The sequence below is a fragment of the Dendronephthya gigantea genome, unplaced genomic scaffold, assembly GCF_004324835.1.
Source record: "Dendronephthya gigantea isolate DGI-Jeju-01 unplaced genomic scaffold, DenGig_1.0 000039F, whole genome shotgun sequence".
NCBI classification, from domain to species: domain Eukaryota; kingdom Metazoa; phylum Cnidaria; class Anthozoa; order Malacalcyonacea; family Nephtheidae; genus Dendronephthya; species Dendronephthya gigantea.
In genome coordinates, this window is record NW_021163049.1 from 715592 (window position 1) to 738025 (window position 22434).

General features: G+C 36.2%; 1 protein-coding gene and 1 pseudogene across 1 annotated transcript; one reads left to right on the forward strand and one right to left on the reverse strand.

Moving 5' to 3' along the window:
• Positions 1-802: 802 nt before the first annotated feature.
• On the forward strand, positions 803-10117 carry LOC114526527 (ras-interacting protein RIP3-like). Its single transcript, XM_028548139.1, has 2 exons — positions 803-824; positions 9756-10117. The coding sequence occupies exons 1-2, from the start codon at positions 803-805 to the stop codon at positions 10115-10117; spliced, it is 384 nt and encodes a 127-aa protein (XP_028403940.1).
• A 4997-nt stretch (positions 10118-15114) lies between these two features.
• Positions 15115-15822, reverse strand: LOC114526528 (annotated as a pseudogene).
• Positions 15823-22434: the final 6612 nt, after the last annotated feature.

The following is a 22434-nucleotide window of genomic DNA, read 5'->3' on the forward strand; positions in this document are numbered from 1 at the left end:
TCATTCCATTGGACAATGAACAATTTCGTTTACAGTCCACCAACAGGAAGCCCAGAGGCGCGACTAGATATCAAAGCCGGCGAGTTTTGGGCTAGAAGAGTTACATCATTCTTTGACGTCCGTGTAACGCATGTAAACTCCCAATGTTATCAAAACAAAGCCACATCCGATATCTTTAGGGAACAAGAAAACGAGAAGAAGAGAAAATATCAACAAAGAATCTTGGACGTAGAAATGGGCACCTTTGCACCACTGGTTTTTGGAACGAATGGAGGAGTAGGAATTGAATGTGAGAAATTCTTGAAGAATCTAGCGGATAAATTATCGAGAAAAAATGGAGAAGATTACTCAACTGTGATTACGTGGATTAGAACTAGATTGTCCTTTGAAATTCTGAAATCAGTGCATTTATGTACGAGAGGTTCAAGAACGCCATTTCGTGCGAAGGACGAACATATTGACGATTTCAAATTAAACTCTATAACAGCACAAGTTTTTTAAAACTGTCTACGAATTTTACTATAGTATAAATTTTTAGCTTTTTGATTTTGCACATTAATAGATGTTAGATTTTGTCTGCGTTTGTTATAAATGGATATGGATTAGCATTGTGGTATATATAGTTTAAATGTTTTTTAACTGTTATATTTGTTATTATAACAATTTTATCACCAATATGTACATAATTTTTAAAATAGATTGCTATTATTTATGTTCATGATAATCAAAAATTCAAGTCATGTGCAAAACATACAGTAATTTTGAAACAAATGCGCAGCACATGCTAATGTTTGTTATCAACATGGCGATGAATTTGACGAGTGGTAAGTAAAAGTATATGAATAATTCATAATGATTTGCTTAATCGGGCATTTGTGTTAGGGTAGTTTCTAAAGGGTATACTTTTTTAATACACTGGGTAGGTTTAATTCTTGAGTTGATTGCAAGGTTGATCCTTCAGGTTCGTAAAACATATGAATTGAATTTTTTATTTACATGTCATAGATGCACTTATACGGTGCGTAAAATCTTGTTTTATATTTATAGAATAAAAAATCTTGTGTGAATAGGCACTATTAATAACATGGATGGATAGACTTATTTCATTTTGTGTGCTGCTTTTAGTGCTTTAATTCCAACCAAGTCCATATATATATCTATATATATTATATATATATATAGATATACATATATATATATATATACATATATATATATATATATATATATATATATATATATATATATATATATATACATATATACATATATAGAAAAGATGAGTGCCCGCTAGCTGGAAAATGTCTGACCAAGAGCCTCATTTACAAAGCCGAAATAACATCAACGGAAGACGGAAAGACGCTCTCGAAGTATGCATGGAAATTGAAACAAAGCGAAAGAGAATTCACAATCAAGTGATTCCTTCTAAAGCATGTCCCTACATTTAGAGCTAGTGGGAGAAGCTGCAACCTTTGCCTTGAAGAAAAGCTGTTTATTTTGAAAGCAGACAAAGACAGAGTGCTGAATAAGCGCTCAGAGTTATTTTCTAAGTGTAGACACTGCTTTAAATACAGTGCACGCGCTAGTATGCTATCCTTATGCATCAGAAAAACGGTTAAATGTATCCATTCGCCTGATGATCGCCTTGAGCGTGAAACACCGTGTAGCGATGACAATATTCTTAGATTAAACATTTATATATATATATATATATATATATATATATATATATATATATATATATATATACATATATATATATATATATATATATATATATATATATATATATATATATTTAAAAATTTGTAATCCAGGCATATTTGTTTGTCAATGAATGTTCTCCCGATTTAAAATTGTTTTTTATTGAGCTTTTGACTCGGTTCTTCGAGTCTTCTTCAGAATATCTAAATTATTTACATGTGTATAGCTTTATATATTTAAGTTTCGCGCTGTTCTTTAAGACTCTGTATACGTTGAGAGCGTCTGATTGGTTGTTTTGAAGTTGATCTGATATGAGTGGTAGTTGAGGGATGCATTGTCATATTTGACTGCATTTCGTTGTCAGGGATGGTCGCTGTGGAATGATTAGATTGTTGTGTATCAGATGTGGGTGGATTTAAGTTATTATTAGTTACATTAATGTGATTATTGATAGAGTCCTTACGTTTTGTCTTAAGTTGCAGATAAACTGCAGGAATATCAATATGTCTGTTAATAGTATTGTCATCTGTACTAAACCAAGCTTCTTTGAATTCATGTGCGTGTTTTGTTTGTGCTTGTCCCAGTAGTTCAGTTTTGTTCCAGGCGAAGGTGTGAGAGTTATCGTATGTGTGTACTGCGGGTAGGGATTTAAGGTCGTGTCGTTTTATAGCATTCTTGTGTTCAGTTATTCGGGTTTCAATTTTCTTCAAGGTTTGACCTATGTATCGTTGTGGACAGTCTTTGCAAGGAATCAAGTAGATGGCATTTCTTGTTTCGGTGGTTGTCGTTTTGTCTTTGTGTTTTGTAAAAGATGATCTAAACTTGTGTGCTGGTTTATGTGCTACGTCAATATTAAAAGGACGAAGTAGTCTGGCAGTCATTTCAGATGTGCTCTGAATGTATGGTAAGGTAATTGTTTTATTTGATACTTCAGGTTCTCTTTGTGATTCATTAATTTCATTAGTTTGTTTGTTACTCAGTTTCGTTAGTACTTTGTTAATGAAATTTGTCGGGTAGTTATTCTTTTCGAAAGTTAAGTACAAGTATTTGCGTTCCGCTTGTTTCGCTTCTTCTGTGTTACAGTGTGTGTCTATTCGGTTAAATAACGTCCTAATGCAGCTTATTTTGTGCTGAGTTGGGTGGTTACTGTTAAAATTTAAGATTTGATCAGTGTGTGTTTTCTTGCGGTAAACCTGTGTGTTTATTGTTCCGTCATTAGTTCGTGTTAATAAAACGTCAAGAAAAGCAAGTTGGTTGTTATTAAGACTTACAAGATGACAAAGAAATCATTATACTACCAGCTGACAAAGGACGAATGACTGTAGTTAAGAACAAATCCGATTATATTGATAAAGCAAACACTTTACTAAAAGACACGGCAACATATCAACCACTTGACACTGACCCAAACAAAACGATGGTTAATCGTATTAACCAGAAATTAAAACAACTTAAAGACAAAGGCAAGCTTGATGAACGGAACTATAGCAGAATCCGACCAAACAATGCCTCCACCGCTAAGTTTTATGGACTACCTAAAATACACAAAAAGAACATCCCTCTAAGACCTATCGTGTCTCTTCCAGGCTCCCCAACATACGAGTTGAGTTATCCAAATATCTCGCTATGGTTCTTCATCCTCTTGTTAAAGTATCACCTCATACGGTTAACAACACTAATGCCTTTCTAAATAATATTAAGGACCTCAACCTTGAACCTGACGAAATCATGATATCATTTGATGTAGTTTCTCTTTTCACATCCATACCACTAGACACAGCCAAACGAATCACAAGTGAACTACTTAATAACAATGACACATGGAAAAGCAGAACTAATTTAGACAAAAACGACATTCTTGACCTTCTTAATCTTTGCCTTTCTACGGAATTCTCTTTTCAAAACTCCTACTACAGACAAATTTCAGGCACACCTATGGGATCTCCTCTCTCTAGCTTCCTTGCTGAAGCAGTCATGCAGGATCTAGAGAAGAAATCGGTCACCAATAACGAAAACATCAAATCATGGAACAGATACGTTGACGATGTCTTCGCGACGGTAAAGAAAGACAAGACTGACGATATTTTATACGAAATCAATCAAACGATTGAAAACATAAAATTTACCAAAGAAGAACATAACAACCAACTTGCTTTTCTTGACGTTTTATTAACACGAAATAATGACGGAACAATAAACACACGGGTTTACCGCAAGAAAACACACACTGATCAAATCTTAAATTTTAACAGTAACCACCCAACTCAGCACAAAATAAGCTGCATTAGGACGTTATTTAACCGAATAGACACACACTGTAACACAGAAGAAGCGAAACAAGCGGAACGCAAATACTTGTACTTAACTTTCGAAAAGAATAACTACCCGACAAATTTCATTAACAAAGTACTAACGAAACTGAGTAACAAACAAACTAATGAAATTAATTAATCACAAAGAGAACCTGAAGTATCAAATAAAACAGTTACCTTACCATACATTCAGAGCACATCTGAAATGACTGCCAGACTACTTCGTCCTTTTAATATTGACGTAGCACATAAACCAGCACACAAGCTTAGATCATGTTTTACAAAACACAAAGACAAAACGACAACCACCGAAACAAGAAATGCCATCTACTTGATTCCTTGCAAAGACTGTCCACAATGATACATAGGTCAAACCTTGAAGAAAATTGAAACCCGAATAACTGAACACAAGAATGGTATAAAACGACACGACCTTAAATCCCTACCCGCAGTACACACATACGATAACTCTCATACCTTCGCCTAGACAAAAACTGAACTACTGGGACAAGCACGAACAAAACACGCACATGAATTCAAAGAAGCTTGGTTTAGTACAGACGACAATACTATTAACAGACATATTGATATTCCTGCAGTCTATCTGCAACATAAGACAAAACGTAAGGACTCTATCAATAATCACATTAATGTAACTAATAATAACTTAAATCCACCCGCATCTGATACACAACAATCTAATCATTCCACAGCGACCATCCCTGACAAAGAAATGCAGTCAACCATGACAATGCATCCCTCAACTACCACTCATATCAGATCAACTTCAAAACAACCAATCAGACGCTCTCAACGTATACAGAGTCTTAAAGAACAGCGCGAAACTTAAATATATAAAGCTATACACATGTAAATAATTTAGATATTCTAAAGAAGACTGGAAGTACCGAGTCGAAAGCTCAATAAAAAACAATTTTAAATCCGGAGAACATTCATTGACAAACAAATATGCCTGGATTGCAAATTTTTAAATAAATATATATATATATATATATATATATATATATATATATATATAAATAAATGTTTAATCTAAGAATATTGTCATCTCTACACAGTGTTTCACGCTCAAGGCGATCATCAGGCGAATGGATACATTTAACTGTTTTTCTGATGCGTAAGGATAGCATACTAGCACGTGCACTGTATTTAAAGCGGTGTCTACACTTAGAAAATAACTCTGAGCGCTTATTCAGCACTCTGTCTTTGTCTGCTTTCAAAATAAACAGCTTTTCTTCAAGGCAAAGGTTGCAGCTTCTCCCACTAGGTCTAAATGTAGGGACATGCTTTAGAAGGAATCACTTCATTGTGAATTCTCTTTCGCTTTGTTTCAATTTCCATGCATACTTCGAAAGCTCTCTTTCCGTCGAGTATTGGATATTGTTCAGAGACTTCTTATGTATGGCAAAACGTTTCTTGAAGTCTCCTGCTGTCCGTTGATGTTATTTTGGCTTTGTAAATGAGGCTCTTGGTCAGACATTTTCCAGCTAGCGGGCACTCATCTTTTCTACAACAGTTACAGTGATTCTCTTTGCGCTCATCGTCTCGTTTTTCTAACACATGATGGTTGTGGCTTGAGATAGCATTTTTGATGTTGTTCATGCAGGAGTAGCTGACCTTTACTGTATTTCGATTAAAGATTTTGTGGAGCCGCGATGTTTGAGGGAAATGTTTGTTGATCAATTTCAGGAAATCACGGGCAACGTTTGACTGTACATTTTTGCTAAAGGGAGGATTGAACCAAATGACTTTCCGTTTTCGGTTGTTACTGTTGGTTGGAGTTTTGGGTCTGGCGGGGTTGGTTGTGTAATGCAATTTGACGTTGTGGTTACTGCGGTTGAGTGCATTCTCATAAAATCGCGCGGCGGATTTGAAACTTGTTTCATCGGATGATAAGCACGATAAGCGTTTGTTTATCGATTTCAGTAGTTGTTTAATGGTGGAAGGAGGGTGGTTTGATCGGCTATCTCTGTAAATAGGTTCGTTGTTTGTATATTATATATATATATTATATATATATATATAATATATATATATATTATATATATATATATATAATATATAGGAAACAATTGTAACTACCACGGCCAGAAGTAAAACTAAAAGATTTTATTAAAAATATACTAAGCTTAAATTTTCGGCCACATGCCGCAGAATTTCTGAAGAAGGCTGCGGCATGTGGCCGAAAATTTAAGCTTAGTATATTTTTAATAAAATCTTTTAGTTTTACTTCTGGCCGTGGTAGTTACAATTGTTTCCTATATGTCTTTGCTATCGAGCAGTGTGGGAATACTTGTTGGTTATATATAATATATATATATATATATATATATATTATATATAATATATATATATTATATATATATATATATATATAATATATATATTATATTATATATATTATATATAATATAAATATATAATATATAATATATATAATATATATATATAATATATATAATATATAATATATATATATATATATATATATATATATATATATATATTTAGCTTAATAAAATTTCCGCTTAGGGTTTTGTGTTGTACAGTAGGAGGTAAAGTTATCTTATCAAAGCCTTGTATATTTTCTGAAAGCACTGTGATCACATAGAGGTCATAAACAACAGTAGGGAAAGTCCATGAGAAAGTTTGTAACATGAAAATGAGGCTCAATAGCCAAAGCCATGTTCCTTCTGGCAGCATGTCTTTGTCTTCAGTGGCATAGCGAAGGTCTTGATTTTTGGAGGGTGAAACAAGAATGGCATAGGTGTGACTTTTATAAGACCACGAGGTTTGGAGGCATGTTCTCCATGAGAAATAGAGCTGATAAGAGACATCATTTGCTCTAGCTGGCTTGCATTTTACATCACCTACATAAAAATGGCTGTAACCGAGCTACCAGCTCCTAGCTAGAAGTCTTATTGGAGGGGGCAATATTCTTATGCCTGACTGCGTTCTCCCATTAAACTTCTAGTAGCTACAGTCATGTAGTTAACACATTTGAGTTTTTATATTTGTTATAAGGAACGTCTAAAACATAGGTTATTACATGTGTACAAATAAAACAAATTATGTGCATTCCTGTACACCAATAAGCTTTTTTCATGAGGATCATATTTTGCTGAGTAGGTATTCAAATTTGTGCACCTAGGTATGTGCAATTTTAGTACCACAAAATGTTTATATTACCATATACACATCATATACACCTTTACCACGCTTGTTCTTGGCAGCTACCTCTGTAGCTCAGTGGTAAGAGCATTGCACCGGCATCGCAAAAGCGTAAGTTCGATTCCTGCCGAAGGACCGATAGTTGACTCATATTTCCATCAACTGTCCCAGGCTTGAATTTGAAATGTGTAAATTCCACTCGAAATTAAGACCCTTCAAATCATTAGAATATACAACATACCTGTACAATAAAATATGTGGACTGTATACACATAGCAAATAATGATATCTCATTAAAATGATATCTCATTAAAATGATATCTCATATTTTTCCCAGACTCATCACAAAGGAAAGGACGTGTTTTAAAGGTACCCAATTGAACCTTACTGTTTACTTACTTTTCACCCAATAGCCTTGTGTTTATGTAGGAACTGCTTGTTGATGTTTTGTGCTTAATAGGGTTAACATTATTTTGTTATCAAGCCAAAGATCAGGCATAACTGGTATATTGTTTAGGAAAACATGTATGTGAATATAATCTATATTTGTCCCTAATGTAAGCAAGGGCGTTGGGTGATGGAAAATAATTGGTAAGGTCTATAATAAGTAGTGTATCTTCTAAGGATAAGACTTCTATAAACCTAAATTAACATGACCTCAATTTGTAAACATGTAGAGATAATGATTGTTCAATAAAAATTTTATGGTCACCATCATGGTTGTTATACTATTTCTGCTTTGCATTGCAAGTTGTGTTAAACTGAGCGATATTTTCATGCACCGTGGAATAAACATGAGTGAGGGCAATTTGGGGGGGGGTGTATATTAATATATTTATGCTCACATGCCATACTAAAAATGATGACTTAGGCGAGTTAGGTAGACAAGGCAAGACAAGTTAGGTGGTCAAACAGTGCCCAAAGCGATTGGTGTATGAAATGCTTCGTGTGTATTTGGCCTGATAGAAAATTATAGAGTAAAAAATCGCCAATAAATTGCAGCAACTAGACCAAAATCCTGGTTTTTTAACTTGCCGATAACTGTCTGTCGGCGATGTACTTACGAATGGTTGTTTGTGATCATGGTATTAGACCCGTTTTCCACTAGGCGAATTTGTTTGCACGAATAGGCAAAAAGTATGAAGCGATCCTAGCCGTAATATATATAGGAATAGACTATAGCAACAAGGTAACAATGTCAGTCTCTTTGTACTGTGGCCACCAAGAAAAGTTGCTGACAAAGACGCTGCGGTAGAGAAAATTAGCCATATTTTAAAATGTGATGTTTAAAAACCCCCTGGTAATTTCTATAGACATGCCTAGAATGTGGATTAAGGCAGCCTGTGGCCAGAAGAAAATGTGCTGGTGATGAATGTGGTGTTCTTTTTCCAAGAAAAGTTAAAGACATGAAAAAAATTAGAGACAAAGGAGAAACAAATATAACGGATCAACGAAAGAAGATGGAATCACATGTTAGTTGAGTGCTATGCTTCTCCAGGCTTAAAATTGTTTTTATGTAAAATTTTGCAAAAATGATATTTTTTGCTTTCAGGATTTAAGGATTTATCCTTAAATGAGAGTTATTTTCATACTGACTGCTAAAGGTAATATCTAGTAACATTTATTTTGTTACTTTCCATTCTCAGGCAGATGTTTTAAAGATTCATCATAATTGTGACACTGTTATCCTGACGCATCGTAAACATGCCTTGGGATACACAGTTTGTTTCTATGGTACGGAAGGATTGGGACAAGATTTTATTGGGACCAGTTGTTCTGACTGATCGGCAGAGGGACAGGCTATTGTTGATCGTTTTGAGAGATATATGACAGGTATAAAGTAATGTTAACATTTTTCACTTAGAACACATTAGAACAGAAATGGTACAAGGCTCCCAACATGAGCTGCAGTTGCATCATGGCATTTTAGATATATATGATAGCATGAATATGTGATAGTGCTACTCTGACTCACCAACCAGGAAACCTGAAAAATTACCTTGAACATGGTGGAAATCAAACCTGCGGGAATTTTGACCTAGCTAGTAGCTCAGTTGCAAGAGATTGTACTGACTATTGACGAATGAGCTTCCAAGTTCTGATCGATTTTATACCTCAACTCTCCTTTTTCGCCCCCAAACAATGTCGCATTGTGTGGGGTGATGTGGGGAATTCAAAAGACAAAAAAGCGATTTATACTTTCACAAAACACCTTAATATTAATAACTATCTAAGGGTGCGATTTTAAGAAGAATCCACCGTCGTTGTGGAATTTGCTGCAGTAGTATTCTTATTATGTCATCATCTAAGAAATTACAAAATCATCATGCTTCAACATTTTTAGTGGGAGACGGGTGTTAGCAGTGTGCCAAAAGCCCTACTACCCCTAGGGTTTTGACAATGGCATTTGTGACTCACTTGGAGGATATTTAAGACTATGATTAACTTGTGAAAATTGGCTGTACATTGTGACGAAAAAGACGTCAGTGGTCAATAAAATTTGCATTTTCTTAAATGGAGTTTCTGTTTTTCGTCTTTTACATTTAGGGAAGAAGAAAAAGCTATCTGAAGAGGAACAACAGCAGCAGGAACAACAAAAGGAACAACAGCGGCAGCAACAACGGTGGCAGCAACAACAGGAACAACAGCAGCTGCAACAACAACAGGAACAACAGCGGCAGCAACAACAACAGGAACAACTGCGGCAGCAACAACAACGGGAACAACAAACAACAAGAACAACAGCGGCTGCAACAGCAACAGGAACAACAGCGGCAGCAACAACAACAGGAACAACATTGGGAACAACAACAACAGGGGCAGCAACAACAACGGGAACAACAACAACAGCGGCAGCTCCACCGCCAGCAGCTGAAACTGACCATGCCAAACCTAAATTACAGTCCTAAAGCTGGTAAGTTAAAGCTCTTTTTTATTTCATGTAATAATAAAAAAGTTGTAGTATGTTTTATTGTTTGCCAATCACATTATAGTATTCATTGCATCCCAACTAGGCGACAGAGTAATTGTCATTGGGCTTCATGAAGAAACCGTAAAGCTATTTGGCACAGGAGTTGTTATGCCAGGAAGACAACTTCACTTGCGACAAATTAGGGATGACTCGTCCAAAAACTTGCTTTTACGAGCATTACTTTTAAAGATGGCAGAACATTTTTCCCGGACAAAAATGAAGAGAATACTCTTGTCCTTGGTCAGTTCTAAGAATCGCCACACAAGTACTTATTTCCTTTACCCCACGTATGATGGTTTATAGATGCTATAGAACTTTTTTCATAATGACGTCAAACAAAGAAAAACTGATGTTACACGAAGTTTGATTGAAGTTTGTCAATCAAATTTGTCAATCAAATTTCATGCAACATCTCATTTTCTGCGTTGGTGTCATTGGGTTGGTTGCACAAGCTATGTCTCACACATAAACAGTTAACAATTTCACGAAATATGCGTCAGCGATGTTCCCTATAAGATCCATTGTGAATAATCATTTAAGTAATTTATATATTTCTCGGTAATTAACCAATTATATTTTTCATTATTGGTTATTCTCAAAATGTTGTAATTTGTAAAATGTTGTAAAAAACATGTCCATATTTTCAAAATATACTTTTTATGCTCTGCGCAGCGGATATGTCTTGTACTGCGACAAGTCCTTGTAGTATTTTGCACATATATCACAGAAAAAAAAGTCGTAACAAATGTGTGTTGCCGGGCTAACCCAATTCTTGCATTTGCAATCAAATTAAGATAAATCACACTTCTTTCTGCAAAACAGGTGAAAAAAGACATCCAAAGGCACACATTCACATCCTCCACTGGTTTTATTGCATGTCAAACGATAGTCCACTTGCCTTCCAATGTTTGGGTACATTCCCAATTAACGGTAATAGCTCATGATTTCTGCCTTATGACAGTAGACACTTTCAAGGAATGATAAAGAGAATGACCCAAATACTTGTTGGCACAACTTTGAATTGAAATAATCAGCGACAGTCCCTTTATTGCGAGTAAAGCATATAAGTGAGAGGACAGCATAAGGCATCGTGTTGTGAATTAAATAGCACACAAGTGTTGGATTTCTTTTCTTAGAACTGTGATTGGCTATACTTAGCACTTCTTCATGACATTTGACTTTCCTCTCTTCCACTTTCACCATTGGCGTTTTGGCTCTACTATGCAAGGCAAATGAAGGGGCAGTAGTAAAAATGACCTTTTTCACAGCTGGAGTACGTTGTGATTGTGTGAATAAACATCTTTTCGCACCTGCTACAGTATTATGCGAAGCTGAACTGGTATCCTCCATATCATGCTCCACATCAGAACTCTGCTGTGCCTTCCAATCTAATTGAAAAATTAAACGAGACTTACCTGGAAGTTGAAGTTTGATTGAGATTCTATCACATGATTATGGGAGGCAGGAGATCACATGAGATAGCACAGCGAATGCGTCAATCATTCTTGGCAGCTTGTGGGTGTGCCAGTGTAACAATATGGTCGAGGTATGGCAATAACCTATATGCCAACCAGATGCCCACAACACTTTTGTATTGGGAGGGATAGAAGGGCCGGGCATGTGATCTCCTGCCTCCCATAATCATGTGATAGAATCTCAATCAAACTTCAACTTCCAGGTAAGTCTCGTTTAATTTTTCAATTCTATCACATGATAGGGAGGCATGGAGATCCCATGAGACTTTAAAGCCTAGCACAACCACATGTATGAAAACCCGATGTACACTGTAACATAATATCAATATATTTGACTAAAGTGTGCAATAGAATATACAGGAAACCCCACCAAAGTTGGGGACAAACAACAATTTAATCAACTTTATACAGTTAGGAAACTTTGGATGACAGCAAAGCTGCACCCATATCACCTGTGTCTGTGATAGGTTTATCATAAAATCTTCGGAATGTATTCTCTGACTTCCAGCCAACAGTTTTCAGAATAACATCGAGTGGGACTGCTGTTTGTTTAGCTTTCGATGCAGCAGCAGCTCTTGTACTGTGCGCTGTGAACATTGCTGTATCAATCCCAGAACTTTCAAGCACACTCTTTGCCCATCTGGATATGGTATCTCTAGACACTTTATGGTGCGGCTTTATGTAACTAATGAACAGACTTTGTTCGTCCTTTCGCATTGCCTTGGTTCTGTCCAAATATTCCCCCAAAACGTCTAGGGGACAGATCTTTTTGTCATCCTTGTACTGAGCTATTAAAATCCTGTTAGTGTCATTGCCCGGTCTGCTTGTTTTAGTGTGACATAATATCTTAAATTCACAAGATGTTTCCTCCATTTTCATGCCCTGTAAGCTAAGCAAGTGGATATCCTGTCCTCGTTTACCAGTTACCAGCAATAATAACATTACCAATTTTAATGTCAAGTTTTTAAGTGTAATTTTGTTATTAGGATAGAGTGTGCCCAAATAATCCAGGACCTTAGAAACATCCCATATGTGGCTGTATTTAGGTGTTGGTGTTCGCGATTGATAGACACCTTTGATGAACCTGGAAACTAAAGGGTGTGTCCCAATGCTAGTGCCATTGTCTAATTCTACAATAGCACTAAGTGCTGACCTTGCAGTGTTTATTGTAGAATAACTTAAACCTTTCTTGTACAATTGCATGAGAAAATGAATGACATCACTTATATTTGGTTGACAGTAATTGATACTCCCTTTACCACAAAAGTCCAGCCACTGTTCAATGTATGTCTTGCATTGCTTCTGGGTGCCGTGTCTCCACGATGCCATGACAAGTTCTGTTGCGTCTGCAGAAAGGCCAAATTTTCTGATGGTATTCCTGAGAGCGGACACACCATCAGATGCAATGTTTTGTGTAGTGGATGTAGCTGATCCCGCTGAGGATGTTGAAGCAGCTTGGGACTTGGTGGAAGTACTCGCGGACTGTCGTACAACAACTGCAGGGCTAAAGGGAACCATGGCTGAGTTGGCCAAAATGGGACAACTAGAATTCCCTTGGCTTTGTCTTGTGAAATCTTTTGTACACACCATGGCACTAGGCTAAAAGGTGGGAAGGCATAAAATGTAAACTTGCTCCAGTCAAGAGAGAAAGCATCTACATATTGGGAACCTGGATCTGGTTTCCAGGAGCAATAAATGTCTAGCTGATTGTTCAGCCTGGTTGCAAAAAGGTCAATATCTAAATGAGGGTGTGATTTGGCTATAGTATCAAACACCTCCTTATCAAGAGTCCACTCATGTCTGTATGAGATGTTGCGCGACTCCTTGTCTGCCCTAGTGTTCTCTTTACCAGGTATGTGAACAGCAGACAACCAAATTGCTCGTTTAATGGCCCATTCCCATACTTCAAGAGCCAATGTATTTAACTCAGGAGACTGAGTTCCCCCCATATTATTCACATATGACACTGCAGTGGTATTGTCAATTTGAAGCTGAACATGAATATTGCTCTCTTTTCTAACAAATGACTTAAGAGCAAAAAATGCAGCCAGCAATTCTAGTATATTTATGTGAGCTGTAGCCTCACAAGATGTCCATCTGCCCCCAACGGTCTCATCCATGCACACTGCCCCCCACCCTTGCTTTGAAGCATCAGACTGTAAAATAATACTTGGATTAGGGTGAACTATGTCTCTTTTACTATGAGACATGTTTTGAATCCACCAATCAAGTTCTTTAAAAGAGTTAGGTGAGAGTTGCATGGTTGAATTGTAATCTCCCTTGTTGTGTTTAAGGGCTAAAGTTTTGTCCCTCTCAAGAGCCCGATAATGCATAGGCCCATATTCCACTCCAGGGAAGTTGGAAACCAGAATGCCAATTACTTCGGCCACGTCTGAAATCAGTAGTGATTGTTTGTTTTTTAATTTAGTACCTGCATGTACTGTTTTGGCAATCTTTTTGAGTGTGGGAGAAACAGTCATTGTACAAGAGTTTAACTGAAACCCCAGAAAAACTAACTGTTGAGTTGGTTCAAACGCAGATTTGTCATCATGCAAACAAAAGCCCAACTTGCTGAACAAGGACACCGTTGCATTAACATTGTTGGTGCAATCTGGAGGGTTGTCACCCTGCAGGTATGAGTCATCAATATAGCCCAAATTTGGGTATCCTTGTTCATGTAATGTAGCATACACTGGCTTCAAAAGTTTGGTAAAAATGCGTGGAGCACAAGCAAGCCCATTCGGTAGGCAGGTATACTGATACAGAGTTCCATCAAACATGAATTTGAGAAACTTTTGGTGTTCAGCATGCACTGGGACTGTATAGTAAGCATCCCGTAGGTCGACAGAAGCCATGAAACAGCCAGGCCTCATCATTTTAAGCACCGCATCTAAGGTGTCCATTTTGAAATGGTGGTACTCCACAAATTCATTAAATTGCTTCAGATTAAGTATTACACAATGTGAGCCATCACTCTTAGGTCTAAGGAAAATAGTGGAAATATATTCACCAGGCTCATGGGAGGATACTCTGATCACCCCTTTTTGGAGCAGTTTGTGAATTTCTTTTTCTACAACCTTGTGTTCATTGCGATTGAATACACTAGGTCTAAATACTGACTGAAAAGGCGTTCTGCCTTCCGTAAAATCTATTTTTACCCCAGCAACATACTGTAAAATTGTTTGGTCAGTTGTAATTTCACGCCAATTTTGCAAATAGCTGGCCAACCGGCCAGCTGTAAACACTGTATTTTTACATACCTGTTTCAAATTAGTGTTTGTATTTGAGAGTTTTAATTCTGCTTCGCAGCTCTCTTCATTTTTGTTTTTGGATAATGGCCTCTGGACAAAAAATCCCCGTTTGCACGCTGATTGGTTGGAAATCTACGATTCCCACTAGAATAGGGCGAATAGCGTTGTCCACTGGCACTGTTATTTGACCTGAAGCTTTGCTGTTTCCCTCAAGAGCCGCGACGAACTCTCTTGGCAAGTTTGTTAGCGTCAGCAATGTCCTTCGTCAATTTGGAAAGATCCCCAAACAGATATTCTGACGGTGTCTCGAGTGTCGTGGAACTACACAGAGAAGCATAGTCCTGGTGCAGGTCATTTTTCATTGCCAGACGTCTTGCGACGTTCATATCATGAAAGCTTTGCATTGCCAAAGCAACTGCATCAGTCAACGCCGTGACAAGCTCCTTGTCCGGTTATCGTTGTTTTAGCGCCAAATCTGTCGCTTTGATTGTGGCGGCAATCGACCCCACAAGGGCACTTTGCGTTTTTTGTGCTCTTGAATCGTGTGTTCGGATTTGGGCCGATAGTTGAGACCAAATCAATGGATTAACTTGTGGTGTTTTCAGATCTTCGATATTTTGAGGGCGCGGGTACTGCCCAATCTTTTTCTGAAATTTTTCGTCGGGGAGCTTCTCTTTGAACAAGCTTTGCACAATGCCAGCAAGGCCCTCATTTACAGGCTCACCCGTCAGCTCATTGATCTTCAAATCAAGAGCAATGTCAGTGAGAACATCTGACGTTGATTGTGTTTCGGTGAGTTTCGATACACGAGTATCTAACGACTCGTTGTCTCCATGATCTTGTTCTAACTGCGTTAGACCTGTCGAAAATTGGTATTCAGCTTTTTTCAGAGGCAACTGCGTTGCCTTTATTACCATTAAATAAATGCAAATGAAGGTTGTTTTCGACAAGTTATAATATAAATGTCTTCCTCGATCGACGACAACATGTGCAATGATTGACGCATGCACTGTGCTATCTCATGGGATCTCCATGCCTCCCAATCATGTGATAGAATGAACTGCTTGGAAGGCTTATGTGCAAGGGCTTGTAAACATATGTAATTTCACGCTCAGATTTTTGTTCACCAAGTCTATGGACCATTGCCTGTGTCATACCTCTATGGCTGTGACTTACATGGTTGTCTAACCGCTTGTAATTTTTGTTGGGACCCAGCATACACCACTTTTCCCCTACCCAAATTTAAAAACATTTAAAAGCATTTAAAAATTCAGAGAATAATAGCTAATTTGAGTGTTTTTTAGGATCATAATAGGGCACATGTAGGTGTGCCAGATCAATGAGTTAATTAACAGTAGAATTGCCAAGTATGATTGTTTGGCATTGAGGAAAACATTTGAGGAAACATCGTGAAATACAAATGTTTCTGCAACAATGTTTTGTAGTTTACTCAGGGCTTTAGTGTATTATATCCAATAAATAACCCATTGAGTTACATTGTGGTCTGATGCACACTCCTTTACTTACCTTGTTTAATCCCAGGTGGTTTTAATGTTAAGGGAAGAGTGTTTAATCGATTAAATATATGACCTTTCATAAAGATGCAAATATAAAGTAATGTGCTAGAAGATTTGTTTACATTTTGAACTGACTCTATATCTATTTTATTGTATACATACCTAATTAATTAAGTTTTGTTCTCTAGATGCTTTTTAATCAACATATTAACAATATTCTATTAAATATTGTACTCTTGGTAGTCTGACAAGGTGGAGTGGTGGACACAAACAATCGCAAACACTTGAATTTGCTTGAGTCCATACACAACAAAAGCCTGAAAAGCAGTTTATTATGCACAAACGCACACCAAACTACTCAGATAATTTGAGCAAATCTTACCCTTACGGTTTGACAAGTAAAAGTGCTTGGCCTACTTTAATTCATATACTGGTAGTTCTCGACCACAAATTTGCATTTGGGCGATTAAAGCCATTATGCTGCAGTTCATGAATATTTCATTACCTTTGACGGAAACAGCGTCTTATATCTTCCCATTTTGTCGACACAGATATGTAGATTTACTACCAATTACCCTTATAACCGAGAAAGGCGAAACAGCGGAGACTTTTATAAAACATACAAGCAAAATTCCTGTGATTTCCCGCCCAATTTGTTTTGCGCCTGACTGAATTATTATATATTAGAAATTATTAACCATGCGCCAAGTAACATTAAATTCGGCATCTGAAATTAATTTCAACGTCTTCTGAGAATACAATGACCGCACTGACTATGGTGAAAAACAACCCTAAAATTAGATTTTCTGGATTTTTATTGATTATGAAAATATTTTTGGGGTAAAATTTGTCATTGTCTTCTGAGAATACAATGACCGCACTGAACATGGTGAAAAACGACCCTAAAATTGGATTTTCCGGATTTTTATTGATTATGAATATATTTTTGGGGTAAAATTCGTCATCGTCTTCGTAGAATACGATGACCGCAGTGAACATGGTGAAAAACAACCCTAAAATTGGATTTTCCGGATTTTTATTGATTATGAAAATATTTTTGGGGTAAAATTTGTCATCGTCTTCGTAGAATACGATGACCACACTGAACATGGTGAAAAACGACCCTAAAATTGGATTTTTCCAATTTTTAATGATTATGAAAATATTTTTGGGGTAAAATTTTTCATCCTCTTCTGAGAATGCAATGACCGGACTGAACATGGTGGAAAACGACCCAAAAATTGGATTTTTCCGATTTTTAATGATTATGAAAATATTTTTGGGGTAAAATTTGTCATCGTCCTCTCAGAATACAATGACCGCACTGAACATGGTGAAAAAAGACCCTAAAATTGGATTTTTCCAATTTTTAATGATTATGAAAATATTTTTGGCGTAAAATTTGTCATCCTCTTCTCAGGATACAATGACCGCACTGAATATGGTGAAAAACGACCCTAAAATTGGATTTTTCCAATTTTTTTAATAATTATGAAAATATTTTTTGGGGTGAAATTTGTCATCCTCTTCTGAGAATGCAATGACCGCACTGAATATGGTGAAAAACGACCCTAAAATTGGATTTTTCGGATTTTTACTGATTATGAAAATATTTTTGGGGTAAAGTTTGTCATTGTTTTCTGAGAATACAATGACCACACTGAACATGGTGAAAAACGACCTGACCTTTTTTTTCTTCCAATTTTTAATGATTATGAAAATATTTTTGGGTAAAATTTGTCATCGTCTTCTGAGAATACAATGACCGCACTAAATATGGTAAAAAAGGACCCTAAATTGGATTTTTCGGATTTTTTTTTACTATGAAAATATTTTTGGGGTAAAATTTGTCAATGTCTTCTCAGAATACAATGACCACACTGAACAAGGTGAAAAACGACCCTAAAATTGGATTTTTATAATTTTTAATGATTATGAAAATATTTTTGGGGTAAAATTTGTCATCCTCTCCTCAGAGTACAATGACCACACTGAACATGGTGAAAAACGACCGTAAAATTGGATTTTTCCAATTTTTAATGATTATGAAAATATTTTTGGGGTAAAATTTGTCATCGTCTTCTCAGAGTACAATGACCGCACTGAACATGGTGAAAAACGACCCTAAAATTGGATTTTTCTAAATTTTATTGATTATGAAAATATTTTTGGGGTAAAATTTGTCATCGTCTTCGTAGAATACGATGACCACACTGAACATGGTGAAAAACGACCCTAAAATTGGATTTTTCGGATTTTAATTGATTATGAAAATATTTTTGGGGTAAAATTTGTCATCGTCTTCTGAGAATACAATGACCGCACTTGAACATGGTGAAAAAGGACCCTAAAATTGGATTTTCCGGATTTTTATTGATTATGAAAATATTTTTGGGTAAAATTTGTCATTGTCTTCTCAGAGTACAATGACCACACTGAACATGGTGGAAAACGACCCAAGCCCAATGTTGGGGGCAGAGTTCTGCTATGTTGATTCTGAGATATTTGTACAAGTTAATAATAATAGATATATTTGTAATAGTTAATTGTCTACTACCAGGTTTGCTACGTATTTTTATTTTATACGCTTATACTAATAGTATATACAGGTTTTCAAGGTAATTTTATACATGCTGCGACTTGTCTGACTATATGATAGAAGTGCATGGATATATTCATATGACCATATATAAACTAAAATAGTACAGGAACTTCATGATATATATGCAATAATATCCTAAATTAGTTTATTACCAAACCTAGCATGAGAGATGAAACTCAGTAACCAATATATACAGGGACGCCTGTGTTCATATATTCATGTTAATAGGTCATGAAAACAATCACTTTCAATAGAAACTAAGAATGCCGAACGTAAATATATGAATATAACCCCACCCCCCACCTAAAGACGTTGCGGCATTATACATTGTATCCTTTCCCATGCTAGCTATTACGGATGTGACTTCACTGTGAAGCGGCATATTATTGCTAATATATTTTGAAGGCCATAGAAGTCATAAATGATCCAAAAGTTCATATAAACGTGTTGTTAACATTGACGTTATCATCGTTTAAACCAAATCGACTATCGACTTCCTCATCATCTTCTTCATCATCTGCTACGTCACTGTCGTCGCTGTTATAGTTCCAAAAATAATCATCATTTTTTGTACTGAGATCAGCTTCATTAATGTCAAAATTTTCATCCACATCGAAATGAGAACCAGCGAAAAGCTCATCCATATCCGAGTAGTCTCCCAATGTTATCTTCTCAAAGTGTTGAACCCCGCAGTGTAATTGGCTAAGACAGTGGTCCTTTCTTCTTTACTGCCCTTAACCCCAGAAGATATGGACTGGAAACTTCATCAACATTATACCGTTCTGCCTAAAAGAAGTTTGAAGAAAAAATTCTCAAATCTCAAGGTGCGATTAGTAAATAAGAAATTGTGGGTTATTGATAGGTTCAGCTGAAAAGGTCCTTTGTTCGATTGTATTTCTCCCTGTATTTTTAGTAGTTTTCTTATCAATGAACAGCTAATTGGCTAAACTGGCATCCCACACTCTAAACAAATGGTAACCTATATCTTAATCCAACCGGTTATAATGCAACTTGGAGTGTGAACCTAAAATGTGTTGTTGGTTCCTTTGCTGAGCTAAAATTTCACGTCATTAGGTGTTTCAGTGATTTTCTAGTCATGAATGAATTTTGGTAAGATGTACACACGGCATGTTTCTATGATTGTGGATTGCTGTCAGCTTACCGAAATTGATGCCACTTCATCATCCTGTACGTCGACAATGCTTTTACAGTTAGCAGCATCTATAAATATTTAAAGTTGATAAGAAAATTTGCAATTATACAAAACGCAAAAGGATCGTTCAAAATATAGTTTGAAATATATACTCACATTTAAAATGAATATATATTCCTTGCATCCTTGATAAGCACACAATCAAGAAAGCCTAACCGGGCACAGGTTGAATATTATGGTCATGCATGCGTACATGTAGAAGAATAAATGCATTTAATAAAGCAATTCAATCAAGCTTTGAATGGATTTACAAATCGGCAAATGGTGTCTAAAAGTATTAATTTTTAACATTTGAAAATTTGTCAAACATAATAATACGATATGAACATACAGGTAGCAACGTTGGGAATGCTTTCTAGTTGTCGGTTAATTGCGAGGATTTCACCGGAAAGAGTGTTGTAAACGTGTGTTGAATAAAAATTGAGAAAACGTTCCATCTCAGTTTTAATCAGTTGTATTTCTTCTTTCCATCTTTGTTCAATCAAGTACTTCTTGACAACCGTAGCCTCAACACATAAAGGCACGCCTAAAAGTGAAGAAATATGAGATGCAACGAGTTATGCTTACATACATACATGCTGACATGCATGCCTGCTAGCTTCCCTATTGTTTCTAATATACCTTTTTCAGTGCATGGCATTCAATCATTTAGCAAATTTGTTCATGAGAAAAAATGAAGCGATGGCCGTATATATTCTTGCCAGAAGAGGAAAGTGTCCTGGAATCCTCTATCCAAGGGAAGTTTCCACTCAAAATGGCTGAAGAGTAGTCAATGGAGTCACCGCCCTGTAGTTCACTATACTGAACAAGTAAACCCTTCGTTTGGTCCCTTTCCTTAACAATTTTTCGATGTAGTTTAGTTCTTTGTTTCGATGTATCTTAAGCAAATAAAAAAGTAATTATCGAGCTTTCGACTCCAAATTACATGTATGTACTGTATTTTAGGTTTAGTGCTGTTGCATGTTTAATAATTTGTACAGGCCGAGATCATTAATATTGCGATAGTTTAGAAGAACCGTACCAGCTAGTTTCGCAATATTTGATGTCTTCTTAACAACAGAAAAGTACAGCATTTCTATCTTTGTTTGTAGAGACTTAAGAGTTTGTTGGGCTAAAAGCTCTTTTCCTTTCTTCAAAACTCCTTGCAGATCAAGCTGATTTTCGATCTTGTTTTCTAATTCGGCCGTTCTGTTGCCTTTGGCTTGAACATCCTTTAACTTGTTTATATACGAATGGTACATATTTTGGTAGGTAATAATGGTACCTATTGCTGTAGCTGAAGAATTTTCTAGACCTTCGATAATTTGAACCTGTCGAAAATGTTCACACACGAGAAAGTACTCCTCTTCAACAGTCAGGTATGTTCTGGATTCAGATCTTAATTTTTCTTCTGAAAAGGACAAAAATGGTAATACACTGTAAGAGACTTACAGCATATTGTTCATTTATAAATAAATAGGCCTGATATCAACCGTATTTCAGTTGTTAAGTTAATGCTTCTTTTATATCAATATGCAAAATTATTTTGAGAGTGTTCGACTGATATTATTTCTTATTACCTCTGGCAATTTTTTGCACGTCAGATTTACACTGGTCAAACTGTACATTTTCATTCTCCAACTAAAGATCGTTCACCAACTCCTCTAACTGCTCTGTTGCTTTTTCTGACATTTTCTTAGCATATTTTTAAGGAAAAACACACACACATTTTACCGTGACTTGATGCAACGTTATACGATAACTTTACCAGCAACTTGCGAATCCTTTAAAATTCAGTCCAATGTTAAAAAAGAACCATTTGTGGAGATACAAAATGTCAATCTATATACATACTCGATAAAATCTTTTACATAAAGTATAAACCATATTTTTTATTTTCCTTTTGTTCCACGCCCTTGCGCATTACGTTAATACTTCATCACGACCTATAGAAATAATAGAAAATTTAAAGCTACACCTGAAGTGGGGTACCAGAGAAGATAGATTTTTCAATACGCTTCTTGGTTGATATTATAGACTAATTGAAAAATACAGTATGAACATTGACGTTTCCATCAAACGTCGAAGTTCTTGTCAATTGCGTACTAGCCAGCACACAATTCTTTAGCAAACAAGGGAGGGAGCTTTTAGGTGCAAACACTGGATTTCTGCAAATTTCAAGACACAAACCTTCAGGAAACATGTACTTTGTTGTGTT

Coding starts and splice junctions, on each gene's coding strand:
- LOC114526527 (XM_028548139.1), top strand. CDS start 803: ATGGCGATGAATTTGACGAGTG. Junction 825..9,755: donor GGCGATGAATTTGACGAGTG/GTAAGTAAAAGT, acceptor TTTTACATTTAG/GGAAGAAGAAAAAGCTATCT.